Raw genomic sequence first — 16,814 nt, forward strand, 5'->3', positions numbered from 1 at the left:
GTTGTGTGAATAAAATATTGTTTCTTATCAAACAAAAATGTGAGGTGGCATCAGCTTCTGATAAGATCATATCTCTCGGACGGATAACAAGATCAATTAAAACAATGCTTTTGAACCAATAATCAGAGGTAAATTCAAATTCTGCTCACACAATAAACTGTGCAAACACACATAAGACTGTTTGGAAACAGCTTGGATAACGTAAGCACACTGAGATAAAAACCACAGACGTGCAACCCACAGCACACAGTTTCAGATCTGTGATACAAAACATACACAAACTCCTGCAGCACAGTGTGAGTGTGTGTGTGTGTGTGTGTGTGTGTGTGTGTGTGTGAGAGGAGAGGATGAAGGGGAAGAGCACTGAGGTGCGGGGGGTTGGTGTGGCTGACTCAGCTCTTCTCACAGTGTACAGGGGAAAGTTTTGCAGACATTGCAGCAGTGTGAAATGGAAAAAAAGACATATGGAGGTACAGAAACGTTAAGTAAAGGAGAGTTCTGCAACCAACGAGGGAATTCTGCCAGGGAATTAGGGTGGAAAAAGACACACAAAAAGGAAAGCGCAACAAATGTACGAGAATAGTGTGAAGGCAAAGGAAACCATGCAGACAGGTAGACAGACAGGTAACCAGATCACCACTGAGATAGATATAGGTGAGTGGAAAGACTGACCTCCGATGCTGTTGAATCATTTGGGTTATTTCCTGCTCTGAGACACAGATACACATCTGTGCATCTGTGTGAAACGAACACACAACAAGATAATACTCTTGCAGCTTGAGCACAAAAGGTTTGCACATGAAAACGTGAAGTGTTGGAGAGTATCGAGTGTATCTGCTCAAGCGTTGTACGAAAGAACCATTTTGATGTACTTGTGACACTTTATACTTCTACTCCTTTTTACTTTTTACTCCATTACATTCATTTGAAGATTAAGATTTGACATACATTGTATATGGCCTATTCTGCTTATAAAACATGATGCATTGTTCTAGATTGAGCAAACAAACACTTTATAAAGTAGTTAAAATGAGCTCGACCAAACTGCAGCATTAAAAAGCTGCATACAAATGAATGCATCAGTACTAATAAACAACATATCATTTACATAACAAATACACTGTGAAAGGGGGGCATTCTGCAATGAGTTCTTACTATTTACTTGAGATACTTCAAAGTTCATTATGGAGTTTTTGACCTCTAGTCACGCAACAGAGCTGTTTTTCTATGAGCAGGTGCCCGTTCTGTTTGACTTGTGCATGCGCGATACACAGTCCTATCAGTGGTTTCACACTATTCCAGTGATCAACAGGAAGCGCAGCAACGTGCCAACAACAGCAGAGAAGAGGAGTCCTAGCGAGTAAACATTGATGTAGACAATAAAAGGATTTAAAATACTTAAGGAATCGTTTTTTCAAATGTCTCATGCACCTTTACCTTTGTAAATGCACATTTAAAAGTACATTGTGGAGTCTTCTTGTAAACAAATAAGTGTCATGTTTACATTTAGTGTTATTCACCTAAACGCATTGTGTGTATCCTTGAGGTCAGAACACACGTGTCGAATGCATTTCTTTCCTCATAAAACATTTGCAAAGCCCATTTTTAAGTACTTTAAATCGTACATTATGTACATCCATGTTTACTAGCTTGCAGTCTTCTGCTCGTTATCACCGCCTGCAGATCAGTTGAATAGTGTGAAATCATTGGTGAATGTGAATCGCGTCACCTGCGTGCATCCTCTTACAAAAGGGGGCCCATCTGTAAAAAAACGCGACTCCATAGTTGTAGTAAAGGTAAACAAAAACAAAAAAAGACGTAGCGAAACTTTAAACTTGCAAAAACTGATTTTGCCACTTGGGGGCAATGGAAACAAGTTGTGAACACATCACTGACTTATCATCATCTTCAAGTTGATAACTTGAACTTGTTTTGAAACAGTTGTTTATTTACATATCCAGCAGTTATGGAGCAACTCTACCATTTATATCTATATTCACTCTCATTTAGCTCTGTTTTTATCTGTCTGCTGTTAAGTGCTGAGCAGGCATTGTATAGTGGGTTTTTAGAGCTTTTTCAGGTCAACAGCTGCCAGCCGGCTGAAAACAACACTATGAGAGCGGTGAGAATGAACCAAAACAGTAAGGTTGGGGGCCTTACAGCTACCCAATGCGCTGAAACTCACTATAAAACTCTGTAAAGCCAGGGGGAGCTGCAGATTTGAGTGATAATTCTCTGTAGGTTCATCACTACGACATTTGTTAAAAACATGTGGGGAATCAATAGTTTAGAAGAGCGAGCAGCCATAAAGAAAACAAATGGAGGAGAAATGGCAGAAATATGGGGAAAAAGCACACACACATTCACACACACGCATAGGAACCTGAAACAAAAGACGCACACAAAGTGGCTCGTAAACATGAATTCATTGATTCAAGAAAGCAGATCCAGTTTTTATCACATGCATAAAATGTGGACTTCTCTTGAAAAATAACGATCTAATTAAACCAACTGCAAATTTGAAATGGCATTCAGCATTTCCCTTCCAGGCTCAAATATTCGAGCATGCCTTCTGCTTTCTGCGTGTGCTGACAAAACGAAAGCCATAACTCATGTATATCACATTAGGAGTTAATATCTGTTTTCCCTTGACATCTGCACCTTGGGTTTATATCACACAGGATGTGTATTTGTGTTTGTTTGCTGGCCCACATTTAGTTTTTTTTTTTTTTTTCTAAACCACACTGTATGGTAAATAAACAGGAAGTGAGTCCAGTTCCCGGTATGGGTTGCGTAACAGCAGGGAACTTTCCCTTGCCTATAAACTTTTCATATATTCCACATGAAACTTTGTCGCAATCACTTTCACAATCGTCTTTTTCAACTTTTCACACCAAAAGGATCTCAGTGTTCACCGTATCCATGTTAAATATGGATTGCAATACAATACATATAATGTATTGTATAATTTCCCTCCGGGGATCAATAAAGTGTTCCTGATTCTGATTCTGATACATTCAGCAATGTGTAGTCTGTCCATAGGACTTACATGTTTTTCAAAAACAAAACATTTTTCACAAGATATTTTAGTCATTCTGGTCATGTTTTGATCACAGAAGGATCATTTTTATGGGACCTTGTTTCTGTAAAAGTTATTTTAAGTGCAGAGTGTTCACTCATCATTCGCCAGACTTAACTACAGTAGATCTAAATGAGGTCCCTGAGGAGCCTGTTCGGGGTTTTGGAGCAGAATTACAATCAGACATTTTTGTAAGCATCAACTTAAACCCCCCAGCCATTTATGAAATGAAAACAGAGCTAAAGAGTCACATCTAACCCAATGTAGGCTGATTAAACTTGCAGTGTATTGCACGTCAACATCAATGTAGTGATATCTACATCAAAATAAATGTCCATAAAAAAATAGGTACATAAATAGGTCCATATCAGCAAATAAATATATCATATACAGAATAAAATTCATACATATTCATACAGAATGAGTGTCTAGTCTTTTCCTTATGCTGTTTGCATTCTCATAAAAGCAGCTGTGAAAATGGCACCAGCGCCTGCCCATCCCCACCTACTTGGACTTTAGGAAAATACAAACTGGTGTTGTTCTTTAGTGACGACCCACAGGTCACGGGGGCAGTTCGGCATCTTGCTGACAACAGCGGCACTACAGTGTCCATGTTAGTCCACAAGGAACATCCCGAATCTTGAGCTGCTCAGCTCCAGTTTCCAGTTCTGCAGTCCCGCCTTTGGTACAGTCATCTGAGTGAGCAGACTCTGCCCGTCTATCCAGCTCACCGTCCAGCACTTCCTGCTCACAGGTGTCGAATCTGCCACCTCCTGAAGCTCCACCTCACAGGTGAGCTTATCACCCACGCGCACGCTGAGGAGGCCTGGGCTGCAGTTGTAGGTACAGGTGAGGTTGAGATCAATGTATATAAAGTAGGTCCCCCCCAGCTTGGGCTTCAGCAAACTCTGCTCTGAGTCAAACAAGAAGTTGCTTCCTACAGACTCCCCAGCAGCATAGTGGACTGGAGACCAGTGCATCGTGGAGGTCTTCAACTCGCCTGTAGGAGGAGACAAACATGTAATTTAGATGATGTTTACACAGTGCAACAGTGCTTGTTGGTCACATTCCTTTCTAGTGTTGTCTTGATTTCAGTCTCAAGTGATCTGACACAGCTAAAAAACATCTGGAATCTTTACTTTGATGCAACTGAAGGATCTTTATATCTTTAAAGAATATCTAAAAAATATCTTTTTGGAAAGTACACTTCATCATCTACCTACTCTAAATCTTTGTGCATAATTTTGTGAATCTGTCCTTAAACTTTCATGTTACTTGGCTGCTTTTAGCAAATAAAAGTGGACTTACTTGAGCTGGCTTCCAGATAGGCAAAGTTCTGCATCTGTTGACAAAACAGAAAAGATGAAATGGGTTAAAATGTGCAGAAGTCATGGGTCAAACTTGAAGAGCAGCTAATTATTATTATTATTACTAAAACAGCTAATTATCTAGATTTGAATAATATGAGTAGTCTGTTTACCTTGTATGCTGGGTTAGATGTGTCTCCTGTCCGCTTTGATGTCTGAAACTCAAAGGACGGAGGCGAGGACTCCAGTTTGGACCGCAGCTCCATCACCACCATCACTCCGCCGGCAGCCACAGCAGTCACGGCCACAAACAGAAAAACGATGGACATGACGAGAAAGATGTCCAGGCAGCTTCCACGCCGGCGCCCGCTCTTTTGGAGAGACTCAACGTCCACCTCTTTATTTTGGTGTCCCATCAGTTGGCAGTATGGTGCCTGGGCTTCGGGGATAATGTCCACGCCGTCCAGTTTTTAACTTCAGCGACTAAAAGTCTTCAGGGTGCAAATGCCAGCTTTGGAAGTTGTGCAGCTCCAGGTGTTCGGTGGTTTTACTTCCACAGGATAGTCCTCTTGATGTCACACAGCCCAGTCCGGGTGTTTAAGTGAATGTCTCTACTGAGAGCACCATGCTGGCTTTTTATAGTCTACTTTGATGTGCACTCAGTTTCAGACACGGAGGAAAAACGCGGAAGTCATGGGTTTCCCTCTCGCCTCCTCACACACGCCCCCCTCCTTCGCTGCGTGTTCAAGAGGTGAGAAAACGAGACGCACAGACTTTCCGCAGCTCTTCCTGCTCTTGCGCAAGTGCGCCCTGAAAGCCGCGTGTGCGGTGGAAAACGAAAGGGAGACGAAATGCGCTGCCTCCATTCCGACACAGTCAAGCAGACGCTCACCTTTCCCTCTCCACTTTGAGCCTCACAGGGCTGGCAAAAGTGGCACAATGGAGATAATGATAGCCTGACAACACGGTGTGTGTGTGTGTGGGGGGGGGGGGGGGGGGGGTATGATACGATAGGGTGGGTGGGGCAGTCTAGAGAATGTGTTTCATCACCAACCTTTAAAAGGCTCTCGGCGTCACTCCTACAGGTTTATAAACCTGTCGCAATTCTGGCATAACCACGTGCCAGCTGGTTATCAAATCAGAATGTGACAAATAGAAAAAAATGGAACGGAAAAAAAACAAATATTCCCTTGCATTGCTCAGCCAATCAGATGGCAATCTTATCACGATCATGGGGGGGGGGGGGGGGGGCTCAAGACTGAGAGGGAAAGGAGACAGGAGGGAAACTCATTTTCAGAGTGTTACTGTTCATGTGACAGAACAAAAGATCGACTTTTATGTGTTGCATCAGAGAATCGGAAAATAAGGATCAGTAATCCTGGAAGATGCACTGGGACATTTAAAAGTGATTTACTTCTGTTCACTTTTGTTCTGGTGCTGTCTTTCGTGGTTTGTAGATCCATTAGTTCTAATCAAGCAAAGTCTTAAATGCTACAGCATACAATAGGTCTTTTTGGACTGGAGGAACTTTTTCATAGTTCTAAAAACAGTTGAAGGACCCAGGGGGAGAAACACAACTGACTTCAACTCGTAAAAGCGAAATCTAACATTTCTGCGTGACTGCGGCATGGCTTTAGGCACGTCTGTCTGTCTGTCGGTCCACCACTTTGGTCCAGACTGACATATCTCAACAACTATCTGATGGATTGCTATGAAATGTGATACTGACATGCATAGTTCCCAGACGATCAATTGTAATGACTTTGGTTATTCCCTGACTTTTTCTCCAGCGCCATCATCAGGTCAAATTGTAACTCTCAAATACTTTGGTTTATGACCAAATACATGCAAAACTAATGGCATTACCATCAGGCTCAGCTGTACTTTGTGTTTGGTGCTAATGAGCAAATATTAACATGCTAACTAAGACATAACTAACATTATATCTGCCAAACATCAGTATGTTTGTCATTGTGAGCATGTTAAGATGCTGACAGTAGCATTTAGCTCAAAGCACATCCTCACAGAGCAGCTAGCATGTCTGTACACTCTTCGTCTTATTCATCAATGTTTGGGTCAGTGAAGGCAGCATGCAGTGAGATTGCTGATAAGATGTAAGCTGCAAATGCAAATGCATGAATAAATGCATCTTGAGTCTGTTCCAGGCGAGCAGAGCTGTTACTGTACTTTTGGGCTTTGGGGTTACTTTCACCGTTAGATACAGTAAGTCGTGAACCGATCACCAGTGTTTTAGTGCAACTGGCATAATTACTGGTGAGGGCTTTCCCTCCTGCATCAGTTGGTGAGAGTTTACACTGGGATTTATGGTAATCACACTCAAATGCTCCATGCTGATCAAAACATAATCAGCTGATCAGATTGCAAAGAGAGAAATATCAAGGGAATGTTTGAGGTTGTTACTGAAAGGGAAGTGCATTTATATATATATAAAGACACACATAAGACGGGAAGTGAGGTCAGAGGTTCAGAGATGTGTTTAGTTATCTGAACTGCTGAGAAAAGCAAAACGTGTCAAAGCTGATGCTAACATTATCAGCATATATATCAAAACAGTTGTCAGTTCAACAAAACAGTCCTTGATTAAGTGTCTTGATTAACAGTACATGCATAAATAAAGTACATGCGTAAATAAACTGTCCATATTTGAATAAAAATTTGGTTTTGAAAACCTGACAAATGATGCTTTCAAACACTGAGCTTTTAACACTTTCATCCTCAGGCTGGTTAACTTTAATGTAATGAAAAATGTGCATCATTTAATGGGAAGAATAATGTAAAAACAAAAATAATTATTTAAACATTAAATGAAACTCTCTGACTTTGATGTCAAAGAAACACCAACAACAATACTAATGTGTAAATACTGTTAATATTAATGCCTGACTATAGTAATTTACATATACAGTATTTGTTCTTGTGGAATATATTTCATGTGTATATTATTTTTGTCCTTGCTTTATTGTAATGCTTGTTTGGCGAGAAATGCTGAAAAGTGAATTATTACCATTTATGTTTATTCTGTCAACAGGTGGAAAGTAACTGAGTACATTTTCTCATGTACTGTATTTAGTGTTATTGATATTGTATAGTATTAGAAGTGCAGTATTTATACAGTACATTTCACTTCTGTTGACAGACACTGTCCATCAAACTGCACATCCCCCAAGCTATCATGTATGACATATTCATCCTCTGTTACAGCTTTGTGTTCATTCAGTCTCATTTCCCCATTCCCACCTACAGTATGGCTACTATTGGGCGGGGGGCAGGGGGGGGGTCTCTCTTTGAAAGTCCTCTTCTGAGGTTTCAACCATGTTTTCCCCTTCTGTGCTGTGGTTTTTTGGGGACTTTTTTTGTTCATCTTCTTAGAGAGCTTTGGCTGGGTCAGTAACCTTTGCTGTTGCAGGTCTGTAAATCCCACTGAGACATTGTTTGTGATATTGAAATAGATTTCTCCCGCCGTATTCAGTGTTCCCATATAACATCATCTAACATTGTGCTGTGCAAATAGTAAAAAGAGAAGAAGAAAAGTGCTTCTGTGATTTAAATATCACGAGGAAAAGGCAGTGGGTATTATGGGAAAAATATGGGGACAGTTTCTGTGGGGGAGTGATAGACAGATGGGGAAGTCAGCATGAAACAGTGAAAAGGAGAAATATAGTATTACAAGTACGACATACAGTTTGTAGGCGGTCATATGCTCCTGCAGGGCAAAAACCCATGGCTTCTGTTCCCTAATGAAACTAACCACACTCATGCAAACACAAGCACACCGCCAGCAGGAACAGCCACACACAATTCCTCAAAAGATTCCACATTTGTTAAGACAGCTTAACAAAAAACAAGTTTTTGCTTTTCACTTGACCTTACCTGTTGCTATGGTAGCTGAACTGGTAGAGCGGGTGTCCCATGTACAAAGAGTCTTTACCGCAGCAGCCTGGGTTCGATTCTGGCCTGAGCCCTTTGCTGCCCTCTCTATCTCTAATAATAGTGATTGTGTTTTAGTTTGTCTGTATGGACTGCTGATGAAAAAAAAGAAATCAAGAATCCTCCCAGGCATCTGCGTTCCACTTTTCATCAGAGGAAGTGACATACAGCATTACTCAGCCAGTGCTGTAATGCGTCATGTGGAAGAATGTTATTGTGTCAGAAATGATGGGCTCGAATTCCTTTACTGAAATTGATGAAACAGGGTCGAACAGGGCAATCAATTACAGCATTTGCACATGCACGCATGTGCGCACACACACACACACACACACACACACACAGTTTTCATATCCACATTTGGATTTTCTGTGGTCAGGGTTACCTATGGGCCTTTTTGACTAAAGAAAAAACACCATCGTGATGTGCCGGGCTTTCTCACAGGGAAATCACTGTCTCTGTTTTCACTTCACACTTCAAAAGTTCAAGTACTTGCTGACCATCAGCCGAATGGAACCTCCCCGAGAGTGCTTTTGCTGCCCCCTGCAGCTGAGAACCCATCCGTCCTAAACACTCCTAGTGCAATCCCAGACTTCCCCACTCTAATTATAGAGTTAAGTGACAAAACCTTTCCATACTCTCGGTTCACTACACTACTTGGGTAAATAAAGTAACTTGTGATATGACACGACATTTTCTTTTACTGTAAGGGAACTGTTGTGTCTTATTTCCCACATTGTTGATGAAAACACACAAACAATATTATCTTGATCCGTCACTCCCAATCGACTGCCCCCCGACTTCACTCCCAAAGAAAAGACAAAAGAAAGGAGAGGAAAAAAAGAAAAGAAGTGGCATTATCTGACAGGGTAATATTACAAAGTCCTAAAAACTGGTTCATACCAAAATCTAATAATCCTTACTCATACTCACAAACATTCTCATCATCCCCTGTAGGACCTAAGGCCACAATGAACGTGTTAATCCTCACCCTAAGTTCATCTGAGCTACCTCGTATCCAGGGGAGCAGATGGAACAGCACTGCTCTAGTTCATTGTCCTCTGCTTTGTTTTCTTCCTGTTCTTGTCTGTTGGATACTGTAATGTCACCTGTTTGTTGTGCTAAGTGGCTCTTACTACTTCCTAATGTACATATGAGTTTGTGTCCCTCAAGTAAAGTGATGGTAATGAGATATATTATATTATACTTATATTACATTAAATATAATATATATATACTAAAAAATGTGAGTATTAGTGTATTGTATTGAGGGAGACACAAACATACTAAGTAATAATCATGAAGTAACTGTAAATAACCCAATTTATGTTTTAGCCCTAGAAAAGAGAAAGCCCAGTTAAACAATATTTTAGTTGCTTTTATTACGTATTTTTGCCTGTTTACGCACATATGGTCTTATTTCCTGTTTCCTGCTTTTATTTTGAATATGTACAGGAAGTTCCTGCAGTAACAGCAACATGAAGGCACTTTGAGAGAAAAGTTTGATGTATTAGCGCCCCCCGAAGAGGCACAAGGTTACTGTCTGTTATAGTACTGTGATATTCAGAGGTTGTTTGTGTCTTGAATTCATTTTGAAGTGCAATAAGTGTGCGCTCGGTTGTAATATTCTAAAATCGTATGGAAAAGTGACCGACATGCTGTATTTGTTGTTTTGTGCTCTGTAACCAGCTCTTACGGTGGTTTTGAGATTTAGCCCTAAGAACATGTGTTTGCCCTCTGCTGGTACTTTTATTATAAAGGGTTTATCATTTTTAATTAAGCCAAGAAATAGTCCAACACATTTAAGCCAGGGTAACACGTCAGTGTTTGTACGATAAAAAGGTGTTAACTAGTCCAGCAAGAGAGTGGATACGAGTATTTCCCAAAATGTTGAACTATTCCTTTAATGGTTAATAAATAATTTAGTAAAACTTAATAAATCAGTTATAAGTCCTTAATAAATGAAAAATACCTTTGACTTATTTATGACCTTACCTTCTGGAAAACGTCTGTAGAGGAAATATATTTATCAACAACTTATGAAGCTTTCACTGGCCAACAGTAGGAAAGGAGTGATGAGGTAGCAACAATGATTGTATGTGCCATGATGCTGCTTCAAATATAACAAGGAAGGAAATGAAAGTCTGGCTCATCAAAACAGTATCTAGCATAATAATACTACTAATACTGTCTAATCCTTGAGTTACTCAGCGATTCTAAAGACTTGTCTGCTTTTAGACTTTAGTAGTTCCTTGTTAAACTCGGGGTTTTATTGATGAATGTCAAACAAAATAAAGGTGAAAGGTGAATCATAGTAATGGAGAAATATCTCCCAGATTGCAGAATACCGGTCAATTATCGTCACCGTGACACACGCTCAGTGGAAATTATAATGAACCAATGAGAGAGAGAGAGAGAGAGACAGAGAGAGAGAGAGACAGAGAGAGAGAGACAGACAGAGAGAGAGAGAGACAGACAGAGAGAGAGTTTCCCTGAGCGTCTGTTTCGCAACCAGTCCGGAGTTTTCCGCTCCTCCGTGGTGCATAACTTCAAGGTGACTGATGCCCTGCAACGAGTCAGGGCGAGCCCTGCAGACTCTGTGATGAAATTTAAAATGCGTAAAAAAAGACAACACGTGGCAGCAGAATAAATACTGTGGCAACTTGTTGGTTTTACTCAGTCTCTCCGCGGCTCAGCGGCTCAAGAGCGTTCCTAAGTTTCTGATGCGAACACGTTTTTTACTCCGAGCATCCAGCCGCAGCCCGTCGTCATGTTGGATAAATGCGCCCGTGTGCCGGTCTCCAGCGCCGACCTCCAGCTCAAACTGACGGACGACAAAAGCAGCCTGGCCGCAGCAGCAGCAGGGATGGGGATGGAGAACGGCGCAGGGAAGAAACTCATAGAGATAACTGGACCGGCTTTGTCCAAAAGAAAACTTCTGGTCGGCTTGGACCTCCTCTGCCTCTTCCTTGGTAAATATCCACATATACAGCAGAAAGATCTGTTATTTCACTTGTTGAATGCATTGCTGTCAGAGCTTTGTTGATGTAGCTACGAAGTATCACAAAAGCACCTGTGCGATATCATTCATTCCAACAAAATAGTGCCAAGTAACATATCTGTGAGCTTATGATTGTTTATGATTGTGGCAAAAAGATGCTGATACAGCTCTGTGGTCGGTGTCGAGGCCATGTGGTGTTAGCACACACTAGACGCGTTAAGGGGTCTCTGTGAATGTTGTCCATCCACACATTAGCTATGTGAGCATGCTTATGCAGACCATGCAAATACTTCAATCAGTAAACCAATGCTGTATCTATACTGATTTAACTTTACAAAGTAGGCCTCTTTTACTGAAGTGTATCTTCACCTAATCTGAAACAAAGAGTTAAATAATCAATTAGTTGATCAGCAGAAATCAATGAATCGTTTAGGTCAAATTTTTCAAGCAAAAGTGCCAAATATTCTCTGATTCCAGCTTCTCAGTTGTGAGGACGTTCCCTTTTATTGTTTTATGTGATAATACATTTCAATATCTTTAGTCGTGAAGTGTTGGTTGGACAAAACAAGCAACCTGACACCATCTCTGTGGATGAAACTGTGTTTTTTTCACCATTTGCGTACATTTTATGGACCGCATTAACAGATTCACTGAGAAGATTATTGGCAGATTAAAAGACAATGAAAGTAGTAATTAGTTGCATATTCTTTTCATACAATATCCATTAATTTTTTACAGGTGAATTACCTTAAAAGTTGTCATTGTTTCCTGTTTATAGTATCCCTGCGGAGGGTTAACTTCAACCACGTTGAGTTCTGTTCCGCTTTGTTTTCTTCCCTTTTTATTTAGTCAACAAAGACACTCAGCGGCTACATGTGGGCCTGCAGTGTTAGTGGAAAGAGGAAAGAGAGAGAGAGAAAGTTTTTCAAGCTCTCTCTCTCTCCATCTACATGTATCCCTGGCTTGCTTTTTTCCACTCATGCGCGCTCCCGAGCTCTCGAGCTCTCCGTGCCAGCTGGTTTGTGCATTGCCCAGGGAATTCTACAGTTTCCATGACAACCTCCCGTTCTCAGGGTAGAGCCGGGCCAGGGGGAATTGTATTTGGTATAAATAAATAAATGCACGATCCACTGCGCGTGGGTGTGTAGCGTGTGCACATGAGTGTAATTGTCGACCCTCCCTCCCGTGGTCCCTCTATGTGACAGGAGGCCGGTTATGTAATGTTGGCTAATTGGAAAAAGCTGGACGGGAGAGGTTGTCTGTATTAACAACAGATTGGACATGTGCATGAAGGGAGGGAACCATGCAAGAAGTATCTGTCTCTCTCTCTCCCCTCTCTCTACTGTGTGTGTGCAGGCATGCAAGACAGAGAGAGAGACAGTGAGAGAGAGAGACAGAGAGAGAGGGAAGGACACCCAGAGACAAACAGAGACAGTGAGAGGCTGGTTCTGGCTCTGGTCTGCTGCAGCATTTGCTCTTTGTTTTGTAGGGAAGAGTTGAACTGAAGTCACAAACAAACCCCCTTTCTCTCCTCATCAACAGAAATGCACACACACACACACACACACACACACATGCGCAGTTCAAACTGGGTCTCTGTTGAGCTCTGCCTACTTTACTCTTCTATTTCCAGACCCTCACATTCCAAATGGTTGTCTAACTTAGGTTCTCCAGAGAAAAACTCAGGGTTCCCACAGTTATTTTCCCTCAAAACCATTCCTCATGTGACCTCCTCTCTTTTCCTGAGTCTCCCCACGTCACATTGCCTGTCACTTTTATTATAGCCTTGAATTTCCTTAGTACTTTCATCTGTGATTAAAGCGATACTTAATGTGTGTCTGTTGGTGTGCGACAGGGATGAACAGTCAAGGGCATCATATCTGCACTGGTGCTGGGTATTGAACATGGTGCTTTTTGGGGTACTGACAGAAGTGTGTCCGTAGCACAGAGTATACAAAACTGTCACGTATCAAAAGCTGGCATAAACAATGCTCGCTCACACCCTCACTCTTCTTTTGTTCAAGCAGTCTACAGCCATGTTAGCAGCTTTGTGAGGCTGTGCTTATTTTGTGACAATCCATCCAATAGTTGTTGAGAGTTACTCAGAACTACAGACGTCAGTCTCGTGGTGGCGCTAGAGGAAAAGTCAGGGGATCGCCAAAGTCAGTAGGGTTTGTCCTCTGGGGACCACGAATGTCTGTACAAAACGTCACGGTGATCCATCTGATAGTTGTGATATTTCATTCTGGACTTAAGTGAGTGACTGACCAACGTTGCCTTCCCTAGAGCCACGCCGCTAGCTTGGCTAAGCATATTGAAACATATTGAAACACCTTAAGTTTCCTTATTGAAAGAAATGTCTGTACCTGGTTTTGGTACAGAACCACAGATGTTAATTTGGCAGTTAGTATCGAAAAGAAATCTAATGATACCCAGCCCTTGTCTGCATGTATGTATGGATAACACTGAGTGTCACATGACTAAGAGCTGGAAAGACAGACATGTGGGCGGATCCCCCCCCCGGTGCCCCTTCTCATCCTCTATTGTTGCTCCTCTTTTTTCCTCCCATGCTTCATCCCCAGTATCTCATCACAAAGAGGAATATCTATACTCCCACTGGGGATTGTTGTGATATCCTTCTTGGTCTAATTCCATTCATCTCCCTCTTCCTCCCTAACCCTGTGCAGCCTCCATCCCTTTCTTTGCGTGTGAGCTGAAGGCGGTGAGTCCTTACAGAAGGGGCTTCATGTGCGGGGACCCCAGCATCACCTATCCTTACCTGCACCGAGAGGCCATACCAGATGAATTACTAATCGCCGGTGGCATCATCATCACCGGCCTCACCGTGAGTACTCATCGTCCCGATCATCCCTGTCGTAGCAGTCATGCCATTATTCATTTTACACCATGTCCCAGCTCGCGAGGAGGATGAGGGGTGTGTACTATGACGGTTCTGACTATGTGTCCACCTCCAGATCGCCCTCGGGGAGTGTTACCGGGTTCGTTTCAGAGGCGTCAGCTCCAAGGCCTTTGTCAGGAACCTGTATGTGTCCTGCCTGTACAAGGAGCTGGGCTGCTTCCTGTTCGGCTGCTGTGTCGGCCAATCCCTGACCAACATGGCCAAGCTGAGTGTTGGGCGGCTGCGGCCACACTTCCTGTCTGTGTGCGGTGTCACCTACGCGTCGCTTAACTGCACACCTGGAACCTACGTCGCAACAGTGAACTGCCGCCAGCCTGATCACCGGCTGGAGGAGGAGGCCAGGTGTGTGTGTGTGTGTGTGTGCGTGAGTTCATGCATATGCTTTATGTAAAGTGCTTTTGTTCTGTGTTATTCTAAATACTTTTAAAACATTTCAGGAAGTCCTTCTTCTCTGGTCACGCCTCCTTTGCGATGTACACGATGCTCTATTTAGCGGTGAGTATTTCTATCTGTCTATCCGTTGCACTCTCTTTCACACATTTTGTCATACACTCAAACACTGGCAAACGCAATTTGACGATCACTCCAGTTTCCAATTACCATCTCTCTACAGAACGTAGAGAGTGAATGAATGAACCCATCTTCAGTCCAGTTAGCAGCAGAAAGAGAGAGAATGGAAGAGGAGAGGGAGAAAGAGGAGGACTGAAGGGAGAAATGGGACAAACAGAGACAGCTTTGTTCTGCTGTGGGAGGAGTGTGACCTCGCCTCACCGCCTCACTGCTCTCCTCTATTGTGTGTGAGTGTGTGTGTGTGTGTGTGTGTGTGTGCAAACTCCTGCATTTATATGTGTGTCTATGCAAGGGGCTGCATATGTACATGTGTGCTTACAGCATATTAATGTGTGTGCCGTCTTGGCTTGCTTGTTCATGATTACTTTCTCCTTCTGTTGCCTGTCTTTATGTTACCACAGTGCTGCTTTACATTTAACGTGCGTAAATCTGTGTCTATAAGAAGGATAATTAATGATTGTGTCTATATTCACATTTGAATGCATGAAGCCTCTCGCACATTCTCAGATTAAAGCCTATGGTTAGATAAATTAGTGTTAGACAGTATTTCTGTTAAACAGAGAGACTCAAAGCCAATGCTGGATCACCAGCAGGGCAAAGCGGGCAACTGCCCCAGGGTCCTAGACCCTCAGGGGGCCCCAATGGCTCCAGATTCACTGGTTGCCAATTACAGTAAGTAATACTGTATGCTACTAAAACTAAACGTCCGTCTTAAAGAGAGGTCAAGTTTGAAGGCCTCTGCAGGGTAAAGTAAATAACAGACAAAGACCCCGTTGTTCTGCACATGAAATAATGTCATGTTCATTGTTGTTGTTCATGTAGTTTTACCTGCAGGCGCGGTTGACATGGCGTGGGGCTCGGCTGCTGAAGCCAGCGCTGCAGTTCTTCCTGGTTCTGCTGGCATTCTACACAGGTCTGACCCGCATCTCAGACTACAGGCACCACCCGTCCGACGTGCTAACAGGCTACATACAGGGAGCCCTCACTGCTTACTGGGTGGTCAGTATACCTTGCCTTGCTTGTCTTTTGTGCAACAGTGCATGTCCACATGTCAGCGTAAAATCTTAAGGTCGGGCATGTGTTTGTGTGTTCCCCCAGGCCTTCCACATCTCGTCCATGTTTAAAAGCTCGAGCTCAGATCTGTCTCCGACTGAGACCCTGGACAGCCCCTTGTCACCCCACCACACTGTCTGCTAAACCTCACCTCCACCAAACCCCTACATGTACCAACATCCACCTGCTGCCTGTAGTCTGGTTTGGATAGACAAGAGATTTGAAGAATGTGAGACCATTTCCTGTGAAGTCAAACCACATACCTCAGTATTCAGACAGAGTGTGAGAGAGAGAGAGGGAGAGTAGAGCTTGTGAGATACTGTATGTGGCTCAAAAGAGAAAACAAATGCTCGGCTGGAGTGTTGCGCAAGCAGCCTGAGTACTCGACCCTTGCCCTGTGACTGACCCATGTGATTCTTACCTGTGAGATGAGACGACTGAATCCTGAACATAGCAACCACTACCACTCTATACTTCACCTGTAAATATATACAGATTTTGTACAACTTGAATGATACTGTAAAAGCACTTTTTGATTTCCATACTAGCATTATTAATTACCACTTTGTAATGATTTGGTACATAGTATGTAATATTTTTTATACAAACATGTTATATGTTGTAGATGTTTTTTTTAGTTTTTTTACATAAACCCAGTGAATGTAATGGTGTTGAAGGAAAGCACAAATAGCGAGAAAGCAACTCATTTTCCCTAATGTGTTGTATCATTTAGATAGGATGTGTCTGTCCTCCTGGGTACAGTGCGTCGTATACGTAGTTTATTATGAGGGAATGACCATGAGAATGTCTACACAATATATATATAATCCATGTTTAAAAAGTACGGATGCTACTAGTTCTCTGACTTTTTTTATAATGCTAATGTATGTTGCTAGACTACTTACCAGTCCAAGAGCACACCGATCATTAAAGAAA

At 42.3% G+C, this 16,814-nt stretch overlaps 2 protein-coding genes across 2 annotated transcripts; one reads left to right on the forward strand and one right to left on the reverse strand.

Annotated features, from left to right (window-relative positions):
* Positions 1–2,411: 2,411 nt before the first annotated feature.
* On the reverse strand, positions 2,412–4,927 carry LOC139307092 (uncharacterized). Its single transcript, XM_070930975.1, has 3 exons — positions 4,560–4,927; positions 4,388–4,421; positions 2,412–4,079 (listed from the first exon to the last, which is right to left on the reverse strand). The coding sequence occupies exons 1-3, from the start codon at positions 4,800–4,802 to the stop codon at positions 3,694–3,696; spliced, it is 663 nt and encodes a 220-aa protein (XP_070787076.1). The 5' UTR covers positions 4,803–4,927; the 3' UTR covers positions 2,412–3,693.
* Positions 4,928–11,192: 6,265 nt separating this feature from the next.
* LOC139307084 (phospholipid phosphatase 3-like) lies at positions 11,193–16,814 on the forward strand. The gene is made up of 6 exons (XM_070930968.1): positions 11,193–11,306; positions 14,023–14,180; positions 14,311–14,597; positions 14,693–14,750; positions 15,648–15,824; positions 15,924–16,814. The coding sequence occupies exons 1-6, from the start codon at positions 11,201–11,203 to the stop codon at positions 16,020–16,022; spliced, it is 885 nt and encodes a 294-aa protein (XP_070787069.1). The 5' UTR covers positions 11,193–11,200; the 3' UTR covers positions 16,023–16,814.

This window comes from Enoplosus armatus (assembly GCF_043641665.1).
Source record: "Enoplosus armatus isolate fEnoArm2 chromosome 2 unlocalized genomic scaffold, fEnoArm2.hap1 SUPER_2_unloc_1, whole genome shotgun sequence".
Lineage (NCBI taxonomy): Eukaryota > Metazoa > Chordata > Actinopteri > Centrarchiformes > Enoplosidae > Enoplosus > Enoplosus armatus.